General features: G+C 40.4%; 1 protein-coding gene across 2 annotated transcripts in view; it reads right to left on the reverse strand.

The window, feature by feature from the left end:
* glrbb (glycine receptor, beta b) overlaps positions 1 to 11,797 on the reverse strand; it is a 127,656-nt gene extending 115,859 nt beyond the window's left edge. The window contains exons 1-2 of one of the 2 annotated variants that reach the window (XM_073043024.1): positions 11,372 to 11,797; positions 9,573 to 9,730 (exon numbers count right to left, since the gene is read on the reverse strand). In XM_073043024.1, the coding sequence (XP_072899125.1) occupies positions 9,573 to 9,694 (122 nt within the window). In that variant the 5' untranslated portion in view covers positions 9,695 to 9,730; positions 11,372 to 11,797. Of the gene's footprint in view, positions 1 to 9,572; positions 9,731 to 11,371 lie in introns of those variants that run through there. The other variant, XM_073043027.1, reaches the window with a different exon arrangement.
* Between the last annotated feature and the right edge of the window lie 2,052 nt (positions 11,798 to 13,849).

Consider the following 13,849-nt stretch of genomic DNA (forward strand, 5'->3'; position numbering starts at 1 on the left):
CCTGATGATTGAGGGGTAATAACTGTTCCTGAATCTGATGCGTGAGAGTCATGAGGCTCCTGCACCTTCTTCCTGATTGCAGCAGCAAGAAAAGAGCATGTATTGGATGGTGTGGGATCATGATGATGGATGCTGCTTTCCTATGACAGCATTTTGAGTAGATGTGCTCTGAGGAAGGGAGGGCTTTTTTTGTGGTGGACTAGGCCGTATCCACATTTTGTAGGATTTTCCACTCAAGGGCATTGGTGTTTCCATACCAGGTTGTAATGCAGCCAGTCATTATATTCTCCACCACACATCTATAGAAGTTTGTCAAAGATTTAGATGTCATGCCAAATCTTCATAAACTCCTAAGGAAGTAGAATCTTTATAATTGCACTTACGTGCTGGTCCCAGGACAGGTCCTCTGAAATAATAAAACCAAAGAATTTAAAGTTGCTGACCCTCTCCACCTTTGATGTTGCCTCAGTCAGAGAAAGGACTTATTTATATACTGTTTGACTGTATGACTCAAACAGACAGAATATAATGTAGAAAAATGTAAGTCTATCCACTTTGGTGAACTTAAAACTAAAACAAGACTATTTGTTACATGACGAGAAATTGTTATTTTTCAGTGGTAACTGGAAATGCTTGTACACAGTTACTGTAGCCCAACATGCAGGTGCAACAGAAGAAAAGGGAGAAAGTGGTATGTCAGTTTTTATAACAAGAGGGTTTAATTGTAGGAGTAGAGAAGTCTGGTTGTAATTGTATGCTGCCTGCTTGAGAGCACACTTAGAGCATTATGTGCTGCAGGGTGTACTTGTCATTGAGGGAGCCTTAGAATGATTCACTAAACCGGTCTGCCATAAGGAGAATGAGTATACTGACAGCGTTCCCTTTAGAATTGGGAGAAAATAAGATAGATCTCTTTGAAACTTAGAAAATTGTTACAAGATTTGATAGGCTGTGTGCAGGGAGGATTGTTCCTCTGAATCAGAAGTTATTTTCTTTTTCATTTAACCAACACCACCAGTACTTCTGCCGTTTGATCTCTCCTTGCCTCCACACCTATCATACACCTTGGTTCTTCTCTACCTTTTACAACTTAAGGTGTTCCCAGTTCTGAAGAACCATTAATTCTGTTTCTCTCTGCACAAATACCAACTGACCTGCTGAGTATTTCTATTTTTTCCCTGCTTTTATTAGCAGAGCGTCACTGAGGCAGAAGGGATTTAGTTATGTGATACAGATTTATAACACATGGACAAAGGTCTCTGGCAAATCCTCAGTATGAAAAAGGCCATTCGCTTCATAGCCACACAGAAGAATTCTAGTCATTGAAGATAACTCCTATACTTCTGTTTACTTTCATATAGTCCAATGATTATGTTCCTTGTGTAGGTTCTCCAACATTGACATTTAGTTAAGCCAAGTAAGCTTTTTAACATATAATTCATACCTTCAATAAAGAAAACAACATATCTAACAAAACTAGCTGATAAAAACAATCAAACCATGGATGACACTGAGTCAGTTTACAGCAGTGAGACAGGATGCAATGGGCAGTGCCTTAACAACAACCTCTCAATGAATGCCAGTTAAGCTAAAGAACACATCATTTGATGGAAGGAAGAGGAAGGAGAGCAATCATGCACCAGTTCACATTGGTGGATCGGCAGTGGAGAGGGTCAGCAGCTTTAAACCAGGGCATTAAAATATTGTCTGACCTGCCTTTGAACCAGTACATAGATTGCATCTAATCATAAGGAAGATGCACCAGCATCTGTACTTTCTTAGAAGGTGAAAGAGATTCAGCATATCAACAAACACTAACGAAATTCTACCGATGTAATTTTGAAAATATCCTGACTAGTTGTGTCTAGGTCTGGTATAGTAATTCAAATGCACAAGAATATAAGAATTTTCAGGGGGGAAATGCGCTCACTTCAATACATCATGGACATGTTCCTTCCCAATGTCAAAATTATCAACATGAGGTTCTACTTACAAAAAGCAAAATCTATCATCAAATCACCCCACTATCTGGACCATGCCATCTTCTCACAGCTACCACTGGGCAGGAAATACAGAAGCCTCTAGTCTCACCCCACCAGCCTCAAGAACTGCTACCTCCCTTCACCCATTCAGTCCTAATCACAACCTCAGCACAATAACACCATGACGATTTTACACTACAATGAAATTTGGGGGTTTTGTGCTAATTGTGTTCTTTCTTGTCCAATTTTTATAATTTATCTTTTTCTTCTGAATGTATGTGCCTGTACTACTGTTACAAATAAGTTCTTCATTGCAGCTATACGTACACGTATTTGTGCATATGGCAATAAAGTTGACTCAATAACTCACACCACAATACAATACAGTACCAATACAGCAAAACTGTGATTATCCACTATCTATTTAAAATCCCAATAGTTTGGCATCTGACTCACAAAGTAACGTTTGCTGGATTCCCTTTCCACTCAGTAGGAATCTGGCTCTCAAATTCCCTTTCAACTCACCTGGTTCACTGGAAAATGTATAATTGTGCTATGTAACATTATTTTAAAAAGTGAATTCAATGAGTGATGATGTATTTTGCAGAAATATCAACCAGCAATCCAGAGAATCAGCCAGCCTAGCACCTCCAAGGTCCCGAGGTGCCTGAATATCAGAATTTTAACGTACATACAGTTTGGAAAGGTACATATATCCCAAACACCACACTGTTTTCATTTCAAAAAGGATAATAATCACAAAGCAACAATATCCACATATTTTAAATTATTTCATGTATATGAAATATAAAATTATACAAGTTCATAATTGTTTACAATGTGTATATAGATGGTAAACTCATAAATTTAGTTAAACATATATCTATTTGTTTTTAATCCTCTCAACTACAACCCAATCATTATAATCTAAATCTAACAATGTAGCAGTATGCATTCTTGGTATCAATAGATCCACTAATTAATATGTCTAACAGGCTTCATATTACACGTTAGAAAAACCTCACATTCTGTGCAAAAGCATTACAGTCATGGTTAAACAGACCTAAATGAATTGTAAAACCCAAATTTAACACTGACCAATGAACCTATTAAATACAACAGTAATAGTAATTATGATTTATCCAAAATTTTCACAAGCATCACAAGCCTAGCAATTTCTAACATAAATAAATTGGAATTACTAGGAAAAGGGGAGGCACAGTAGTATGGTCCACATGGTAGTGTAGTGGTTAGTGTATTGCTATAGCAGCACCAGCGACCCCAAGTTCAAATCTACCGCTGTATACAAGAAGATTGTAGGTTCTCACTCATGGCTACATGGGTTTCCTCCAAGTGCTCTCGTTTCCTCCACATTCAAAAAAGCATACAGGTTAATTGGTTGTGTGAATATAATTGGCGACGCAAGCGTTTTTGGCCAGTAAGGTCTGTTACTGTGCTGTATCTCTAAATACATTTTTCTTCACATGTGCTCTGTTTCATATTGCCACTCCCACTTCAGTGCCCTTGTCCTCGCACTTGATTTTGCACAACCAATGTTAACATTTCCAGGCCTGAGGTAACATAAGACCATAAGATATAGAGCAGAAGTAGGCCATTCTGCCCAGCAAGTCTACTTCGCCATTCAATCATGGCTGATCCAATTCTTCCAGTCATCCCAACTCCCCTGCCTTCCCCCCCATACCCTCTGATGCCCTGGCTAATCAAGAACCTATCTATCTCTGCCTTAAATGCACCCAATGACTTGGCCTCCACAGCCGCACGTGGCAACAAATTCCACAGATTTACCACTCTCTGACTAAGGTAATTTCTCTGCATCTCTGTTCTAAATTGACGTCCTTCAATCCTGGTCATGTCCTCTTATCCTAGACTCCCCTACCATGAGAAATAACTTTGCCATAACTAATCTGTTCAGGCCTTTTAACATTCGGAATATTTCTATGAGATCCTCCCCCTCATTCTCCTGAACTCCAGGGAATACGGCCCAAAAGCTACCAGACGTTTCTCATACGGTAACCCTTTCATTCCTGGAATTATTCTCATGAATCTTATCTGAACCCTCTCCAATGTCAGTATATCCTTTCTAAAATAAAGAGCCCAAAACTGCACACAATACTCCAAGTAACATCATGTATAAGATCTTCAAACTCCTTTAAATCAACTCCACAGAGCAACACAGGTCTGTGAAGAAACCCAAGGTAATCTAAATCTGTTCAGGCTATCTGACTACAGGATAAATAGCGGAAGCCCATAGACAGCATACCTTCTTCCAAGGACTACAAAGTCTCGTCCACCACAGCTGCAACATCCACATGGTTTGTTTCTTTGCCTTGCTCTTAGATTCTCATTTCCCTTGACTCAAATTGCTCATTAAGGACTGTTACTCTAGGTCATCTTCTCTATGTTGCAAATTCTGGCACTCTTGAAGCCCTGAAACCTCTCCATTCCACTTAGCGTCCAAAGACTATCCATAGGTACTGCCACACTGCTATTGCACTGCAATATTTGCTTCATTTTGTCTACTTCAAAGCACTCATATAATCAGCACTCTAAACTCTCCTTATTTTCAAAACAATTTCACTCTAAGGTTCTTCATTAATGGATTCCTCATCCTAAATTTACGCCTGGGAATATCACATTTCCAGGCAGGTGGGCAGCTGGAGTTGCTTTGTTGGGAAAAAACCTCAGAAAGAACTGACACAGGATCCGTAAATGTAGAATCTTTGTGGGTAGAATTGAAACTGCAAGGATAAAAAAGATCCTGGTGTGAGTTATATACATACAGGCCTCCAAACAGTAGCCAGAGGGAGATGGAAAAGGCATATAAAAAGGACAATGTTACAATGGGGATTTCAATAAGCAGATAGTTGGTGCTGGATCTCAAGAGGAAGAATTTATAGAATACCTATGAGATGGCTTTTTAGAGCAGCTTCTGGTTTAGCCTACTAGGGAAAATGCAATTCTGGATTGAGTGTTGTGTTATGAACCAGATCTAAGGCACTTAAATTAAAGGAACCCTTAGAAGCAATAATCATATGATAGAATTCACTCTGCAGTTTGAGAGGGAGAAGCCAAAATCAAATATACAGGTATTGCAATGGTTAAACAGAGCTACAGAAGACTGAGAGAGGAGCTGGCCAAAGCTGGTTGGAAGGTGGTGATGACAGTAATTCTCTCCTACTTCTTATGGTCCATCTACCTTTGCTGACCTTGGTTCACACTATTGAACTTTCCAGCAATCCTTTGTGCACGCTATCAGTATATGCATCGAGCCAACTTCTCACTTCTCTGTTCTTAGGAAAACTGTGTTGCTTTCTCTTACGTTACAGTCGTAGTGCTCGTTGCAACTTGAGCAAAGCGCAGCAATGTTTCGCTGCCTGCTTGCATTCGGCCTTGCCTGGGAAATTGGACTGTCGAGTCAACTGACTGAAGACTAGCGGTATTCATTTTGTATTTAGTTATTCCTTTCAGCCGCAGTGTTGGGCTTCGTTTTCCATTTGAGAGTTTTAGTTAACAGCCCTGTTTGGCCTAGCGTTTATTGATTACTTTTCCCTCTAACTCATTAAAGTCTGTGAACTAGCGAACCGTTTCAATGTCTCTTGCTCCACACTTGGACCATATTGGAACACAGTGACACCTAGCTGTTCTCCCTTCTTCCAACAACCTCTCCTCAGGCTCAATCATACTGCTACCAGACTTACTTCCATTCAGACAGTCAACCATCCTCACCACGCTCGGAGGGTAATGAGAAGAGGACATACCCTGGATGATGAGGGTCCTTAGTATGGATGCTGCTTTCCTGATTCTGCCTGTTGAAGATGTCCTCAGTGATGGAGAAAGTTGTGTCTGCAGTGCTGCTGGCTGTGCCTACAACCTTGTGATCCTGTATATTAGTGCCTCTATACCAGGCTGGGATGCAACCAGTTAGATTGCTCTCCATTGTACACCTATAGAAGTCTAAGAGTCCTTGGTTACACACCGAATCCCCTCAAATTCCTAATGAAATAAAGCCGCTGCTGTGCTTTCTTTATGATTGTGTCGATGTGTTAGGCCCAGGTTAGAACCTCTGAGATGTTGACACTTAGGAACGAAGCTGCTCGCTCTTCCCACTGCTGACCCCTCAATGCAGTGTGTGTTCTCCTGACTTCCCCTTCCTAAAGTCCACAATCAATTCCTTGGTTTTGTTGACATTGAGTAGGAGGTTGTTATGACATCACTCAACCGGCCGATCTCTCATTCCAGTATGCCTCCTCATCACCATCTGAGATTTTACCAACAATAGTGGTGTTATCAGTGAACTTATAGATTTCATTTGAACTATGCTTACCCATGCAGTAATGACCAGAGAGAAGAGTGCAGTGGGATAAACATACATCTTTGAGGTCTACCTGTGTTGCTTGTCAGTGCGGAGATGTTATTAACACTATGGATAAGTTACAGATCATATCATCATTAATTTCCACTCACAGACCTCTTTATTATTGCTCATTAATGCAAATTTCTAATCAGCCAATTATATTGTAGCAGCTGAATGCATAAAATCATGTATTCATAGTCAAGAGGTTCAGTTGTTGTTCAGACCAAACATCAGAATATGGAAGAAATGTGAACTAAGTGACCATGGAATAATTGTTGGTACCAGACCAACAATACAGTATCTCAGAAACTGATGATATCCTGGGATTCCCACATACAACAGTCGAGAGTTTACAGAAAAAGGTGCAGAAAAACAAGAAACATCTAGTGAGCAATAGTTCTGCGGGCAACAACACCTTATTTATGAGAAATGTCATCTTCAAATTGGAATGATTACGCCACAGTTATCACCAACTTCTTCATGACCTGTGTGGATGAGTGTGTTCATTCGAAAACATACCGTACATAACCAAACTAAAAGCTGTGGATGAACCAGGAGATTCGTAAACTGCTGAGGGATCAAGTCTTTGCTTAGGCGTTAGTTGGTTCCTGCCATGACCAACCTCTCAAAGCACTTCATCACAATCAGGTCCTGAAGCCTTGCAAAGGTTCACTCTTGGAAGATGTTTTGACATCAGCCTCTGAGACAGAGATCACAGGGTCACCGGATGCTGCATCTGATTCTGTCTCTAATATCATTTGGAATTGTTTTCTTGCCCTTAAAACAGCCTTCCGTTGGTCACACCTGGACTTCTTGTATAGTTCTGGATCACCAGCCTTGAATACCACAAACCTAACCCTCAGCAGCTACAATTCTCCTGGTTCATCCACGGCTTTTGATTTGGATATGTCTGGTATGTTCTCAAAGGCACACACTCATCCACACAGTTCTCGATAAAGTTGATGACAACTGTGGCATACATACTCATTCAGATTCAATAGCACTCTGTAGGAAGTTGGGGAGGGACAGGTCATTATTGGAATAGAATGTACAAGGGAAATGAAACTTTACCAAAGCTTTCTTTCACACTGGCATGAATGGAGGTGTTCCACAAAGCAATCACCTGATTGGTGCCTGATTATCACCAATCACAACCACTAACCTTTCAAGTGTGGATAAGACTGCTTCATGGGACAGGAACACAGTAGGTTAAATTGAAAGTACAAAGAAAAGCTCGGGCCCCTGAATGGTACAAGAGGAGGAGTTAAAAGACCTTTTACACACACACGGGAAAGCCTGTCCAAGTTTGGAGAAACTATTGAAGAATCTGAATTTGGTTATTCTGTAGTTGCAGCACACAAAACAACAGTGTTAGGCACAAAAAATATCAATAGAGCCAGTTTCATGCTAGATATAATACCATCTCACCATGGTGTACTGTAATTTCTATGCATAGTATAGTTGAAGACAGAATTGACTAGATCCTGCCAACCAACTCAGAATCCTAGTCTGGGGTTACTACATATGTCTCAAAGAGAAAGCACTCCATATTGTTAGAGCTATAATGAGCTGGAAACCTAAGAAATTCAACATCAGGCATCCATTTTTATGTTGCATATCCAGTGATGATCTCGGAATATTATACAGGCATAGCTTCACAAAGTTGTAACTGTTGCTTAAATTGACAAGGATCCATAATCAAAGAAGAACACTGATAATAGCTATGTAATCATTTTAAAATAGCATGGCAATTTTGATAAAGGATTCTGTACATATTCTTCTATCCACAGGGACTTTAGTGTTAAGACAAATAAAACTAACAGCACAGCCCACCTCAAACTTTCAGAAGTCCCACTGCATTGTCCGAAGCACAACCTGGGGAAATTCCTGAAGTGCAATTTTTTCAAATGAAATGTTAAATCAAACTTTGCTATCCAGTGTGTATTTAAAAGATCCAGTAATACTATAGCAAAGTAGAACATGGAATCTCACCAGTATCATTTATCCCTCAATGATTATCAATCAAGCATGCTGTATTTTTTTATCATTATCACTTCACGGGGGGATTTTACCATCAGCACACACACTCGCTGCTGCATTTTTTACTTGATCACGGCGATTACATTTCAAAAACACTCCACTGACTGTAAAGTTCTGGATCAGCAGAGTAAAGAAGCATCTCTACCCCTAATTCTCCATCATTTTAAAATAAAGAATAACTTTCCAGCAGTCTGTAGTTCTACAATCTTATGCGCTATCTCAATCAGTAGTAATATTATTATAATGGTTATATATTCAAGGATGAAAAAGATTACACAGGTAAGAAATTCAAAAGTACAAATGATAGGCACATATCCCAACAATAGGCAGAATCTAGCCATTGTATTGAAGAACGTTGCATTTGAAACAACACGATTCCAAGATTTCTGTCTAGCTGGGGTTATTTTACCCAAGGAATAATCTCTGATATGACAGAAATATAAAATAAATTTAGCTGTGGCTGATTATTGGGTTAAATATTAAGGAGCTGCAATCCCCCATTGAATTTCAACTCTCAATGATACATATCAGGATTTTGAACATTGTATTTAGTAAGACAAAATAAATTTTTCATCTACCAAGAAATGTAGAAATGACCAAACTGTGTGCTAGGTGGGAAAAAAGAAATCAGGAAATGAAATTTGTAAAATCTATATTATCGTATCCTACATTGTATTCTGTTTGAGCTTGATTCCAAACTATGCTTCTAACGGGTATGAAATTATTTTACTGACTACAAAAATGTTGGCTGTTATGGCTGCCATATTTATCAAGGTGGGAAAGACATGCCAGAATGAAGATGTTTGCTTTGCCATTTATAACTCCCTTTAAAGGGGAGCTATAACATTTTCTTGAATATCTGTATTACCTCATGCAAAAGCATTGGGCAATATCAAGGGATTAAACTTTTGAGTTTGTTTTATTGTTGCTGAGCTTGGCTAAGAATTCATACCACTCGGGTGCTAAGATGGATCTACAAGCAAGTGAGTGCACAGTAATTAGTAAAACAACATGGCTTTGTGATTGGCCAGTATTTTTGCCATTCTTTTTTCTCATTATATGGCAGATCTGTCTACACTATGAAAGACATAACCACAATCTATTTTCTTTGGAAAACATGTTCAAATTCACAAGTTTACATTTTAATACATCATGAAATAAAAGGAATAACATACGATGGACAGGGATACTGCTTCTTCTTTCCCTTTCCTTTCTTTGTGGTTGCTTCACCGGACAAACTCCGTTCAATACCAAAGCAGAAGATGACAAAGAGAAGGAACGCCTTGATCAGCTCCATTCTCAAAATGACTGCTCTCTCCCACACAAAGCTAATCTGGAATAGGAAAATTGTCAGCAAATGTCAAATTATTCTACAAACTCTATTTCACAAGTGACAAAATAGTAATAAAACTAAATACACTTCATCATACGTGTTTAGGTGCCCAAATCAGAGAATGGGTAACAAGAACAATACTTCAACGCCAGAGTCAATATTAAGCCTCGCACAGTAGATCTGTATTGCTATCACTTATTCGCATCCTGAGAGAGGAATAGTAACAACATTAAGAGGCGTCCTGACAGGTAATGGAATGAACAAGGATAAGAGGGAACTAATGCAAGCAAGTAGGATTAGTATAGATAGGCATGGTGCAGTGGGCCAAAGGGCTGTACAACATTTCACCATTACTAAACACTGGCCCTGCATCTTCAAGATGGTGCCACTGGTGAAACTGCTACCTAGCAACACCACTGACCCCCGTTTAACCTTTAACCTTTAGTGTTGATCATGTGGAGTTTGCACCTTCTTTCTTTAACCCTGGGTATTTCCTCTCACATCCCAAATACCTCTGGTTTGTAAGGCTAATTGGCCGTCCTATGGATGTGTGTGTGTGTGTGTGTGTGTGTGTGTGTGTGTGTGTGTGTGTGTGTGTGTGTGTGTGTGTGTGTGTGTGTGTGTGTGTGTGTGTGTGTGTGTATGTGTGTGTGTGTGTGTAACTGTTATAATCAGAATAACGCAGATGAGAATGGATGTCTCATGGCCCCACGTCCACTCAGTGGCTCGTAGGTGGCTGGTGTTGAGATTATTGAAAATTTATGAGCACACATTTCTGTTCGGATTTTCAAAGATTTCAACCCACCAAATATAAGTTCTGAATAAATCATTACAGATTCGGAATGATAAACACATGTAAATATGAAAAAGAGAAAATCTGCTGCTGCTGGACATGTAAATATGAAGTTGTTTTGCTAAAGAGACATAGATTATATTTAATACTGCGGATAAATGTAACTGCATCCTTTCAAATATTATATACATTAAACAAAAACTCCAAATATTAAACCTCATCCTGTCATAGTCCCGGGGGTAGTTCCTGCACAACACGATCGCTTTCCAATCTGCAGTCTGTGGGGACTGAGACCATCACAATACTGTCCCAGGGCTGCCTGTTGTCTGTGGGGAGTGAGACCAGCAAGACACTATCCCAGGACTGCCCGCAGTCTGTGGGGAGTGAGACCAGCAGAACACTGTCCCAGCGCTGTCCGCAATCCGTGGGAACTGAGACCAGCACAACGCTGTCCCAGGGCTGCCTGCTGTCTGTGGGGAGTGAGACCAGCAGAACACTGTCCCAGGACTGCCCGCAGTCTGTGGGGAGTGAGACCAGCAGAACACTGTCCCAGGACTGCCCGCAGTCTGTGGGGACTGAGACCAGCAGAACACTGTCCCAGGGCTGCCCGCAGTCCGTGGGGACTGGAACCATCACAACACTGTCCCAGCCTGCAGTCTGTGGGGAGTGAGACAGCACAATACTGTCCCACCACCGCCTGCAATCTATGGGGACCAAGACCAGCACAACCCTATTTAACAGCAAGAGCTATGGCGCCTTGGACAGCTCCTCTCACTGCTCAGAGCGCAGTCACCTCTGTGCGGCTGAATTTCGAAACAATATACTTATTTACGATTGTCTCTACTTACCCTGCATGTCGGCGTAATTTTATTTTAAGTAGATTTCGTTGGAGATCCCGGATTGTGCCTTGTGCTGGATGACGAGCGCTAGCCCTTCGCAGCACTGGCGCCGTCGCCAAGACAGCTCCTGCCAGCTCACCGCGCCGCCGTCAGTCTTCCCCGCTGCGCCTTAGCCACATCTGCCACTATTGTTATTATTTTGTTAAAAGGTATTTTGTAGATGATACTGTCCCCCAAGATGGAGGAGCGCTGTCTGCACTGGCTACATGCGCAGTGGGGACGTTACTAAATTGTGAGGGGGGGGGGGGTGATCCTTCACTAACCATTCCTTTACATTACCTTTAGTCAAAGGGTTTTGAAAATCATATTCAAGTACATAAAACCGACAGAAATGTTGTCAAATGCTGATCAGCGGCTTCGAAATGCTTAATGCTATGCAGCGTTGCCCTTGGGAAGTTTTATAATTATTATTCCTTTTGCATAAATTCTTGACGCTAGAAGCAAAGTCGACACTAACATTATTCATGATGTGTGAAGACGGGAACGTATGATCCCTCGCACCACATAACACAGATAATATTGTCAGTATTATTAAAATATTGGCAGTATTATTGCACGCGACATGTCTTAGCGCAGTTCTGTCCCACAAACATTCTTAATGTCCTTAATAAGAATCGATTTTATCCGCATAACATTCTGCTCTGTCGTCATTTTTTAAAAGACCATACGTCGGGGAAACTGCAAATCCGCGCAGTTCCCAAACAGAATCTCAGCATCTCGATTATTTCAATGGAAACCAATATCAGATAGGCTGTCTTGCAGCCAAACATCACAATCCCCTTTCCTGGTCCACCCATGTCCAAACACATTTAGTACCTACATATCTCAATCTTGCCCTCACTTCTTTTCGTGCTCTGTTATGGCTAAATATAAAATTAGTGAACTTATTTTATCGCATTGTAACGTCGATATTGGATCCATTGGTGCTCAGTTTTCATACACGTAACATGCTTAACGTTCAATACGCACTGGCGATTGCTTGCAAGTAAAATTGTACCCATTCGGAAATTCATTTGAGCGCCTCTATGCATGTCTGACCGTTTTGCTGCATCAATCACACATTTAATCACTTCACAACACACTCCTTTCATCTGTTACCACCAAACCAATGTAAATTTAAACTTTTAGGTGAAACCTACAATGTTTGCTATCACAGTGAAATAAAAATGTCCATTAAAGAGTCGTTATATTGGTTCAGCACAGCGTCTACCAGCTCCTGTTTTTAAAGCTCAGGATATACAAACTGTTATCACTGCTTCTTCCATCACTGTCTTCAGCCATTTCATGCAGTTCACATAAATTCTGCTTCTTGCCTTCTCCCTCCTATGATTACGCTCAGCTGCAAGTGGCCAGTCTAGGTGAGGAACTTGATTAAGGCAGATCTTCACATGATGGGTGCCCACACACACAGAGGAAATTGCTGGGGTTCTCCTCTCCTCACCATAGTTGCATTTTATGTGAAAACTTGGCAAAGATGCAGCTGCAACCCTTTTTCGTGCAGCTGCTGAAGGAAACAGCACAATGCCCAGAGTGCCATTTTAACCACTGGTGAATTCTGATTTTTTTTCTCTGAAGGAACCCAATTACAAGTTATTGTTGTGTGCTAAATTTTCAAAGTTCAAAGTGAATTTTATTATCAAAGTACATATATGTCACCATATACAACCCTGAGATTAATTTTCCTGTGGGCATACTCAGCAAATCGATAGAATAGTAACTACAACGATGAAAGATCAACCAGAGTGCAGAAGACAACAAACTGTGCAAGTGCAAATATAAATAAATTGCGATAAATAGTGAGGACATGAGATAATGAGTTAAGCATGAGATCACTGGTTGTAGGAACATCTCAATGATGGGGCAAGTGATTGCACTTATCCCCCTTTATTCAAGAGCCTGATGTTGAGGGGTAGTAACTGTTCGTGAACCTAGTGGTGCGAATCCTGAGGCTCTTGTACCTTCTGCTTAGTGACCACTTGTTGTGGCTGTAATGGAAGAGCTTACTGAGAGAACAGGAGCAGGACTTCATTGCTACAGCATATATATTGACTGTAACTGTGGCCTTGTCACATGCAGTCACTTCTGGCAGACGATATCATAGCAACACAAGAATATAAAAAGTAGAAACATGAGTAGGCCATTCAGTCTTTTAGGCCTGCAGTGCCTTTCAATAAGATTATGGCTGATCCTTTACCCATACCACCTGTAAATTCATTAACAATCTATTGTTCTGAGTAAAGATACTCAGTGAAAAGTCTTCACAGCCCCGACAGCTACTGAATTTCAAAGATTCACCACCCTTCACAGAAATTTATTCTTATCTCTATTAATAAGTTTATCTTCTGGTTTTCTGAATTCAAGATCTGTGTAATTGTAACAAGATGTTTCCACTGTCATATACAAACAAACATAGAAACATAGAAAACC

Source organism: Hemitrygon akajei, chromosome 4 (assembly GCF_048418815.1).
Source record: "Hemitrygon akajei chromosome 4, sHemAka1.3, whole genome shotgun sequence".
In the NCBI taxonomy this organism is placed as follows: Eukaryota; Metazoa; Chordata; class Chondrichthyes; order Myliobatiformes; family Dasyatidae; genus Hemitrygon; species Hemitrygon akajei.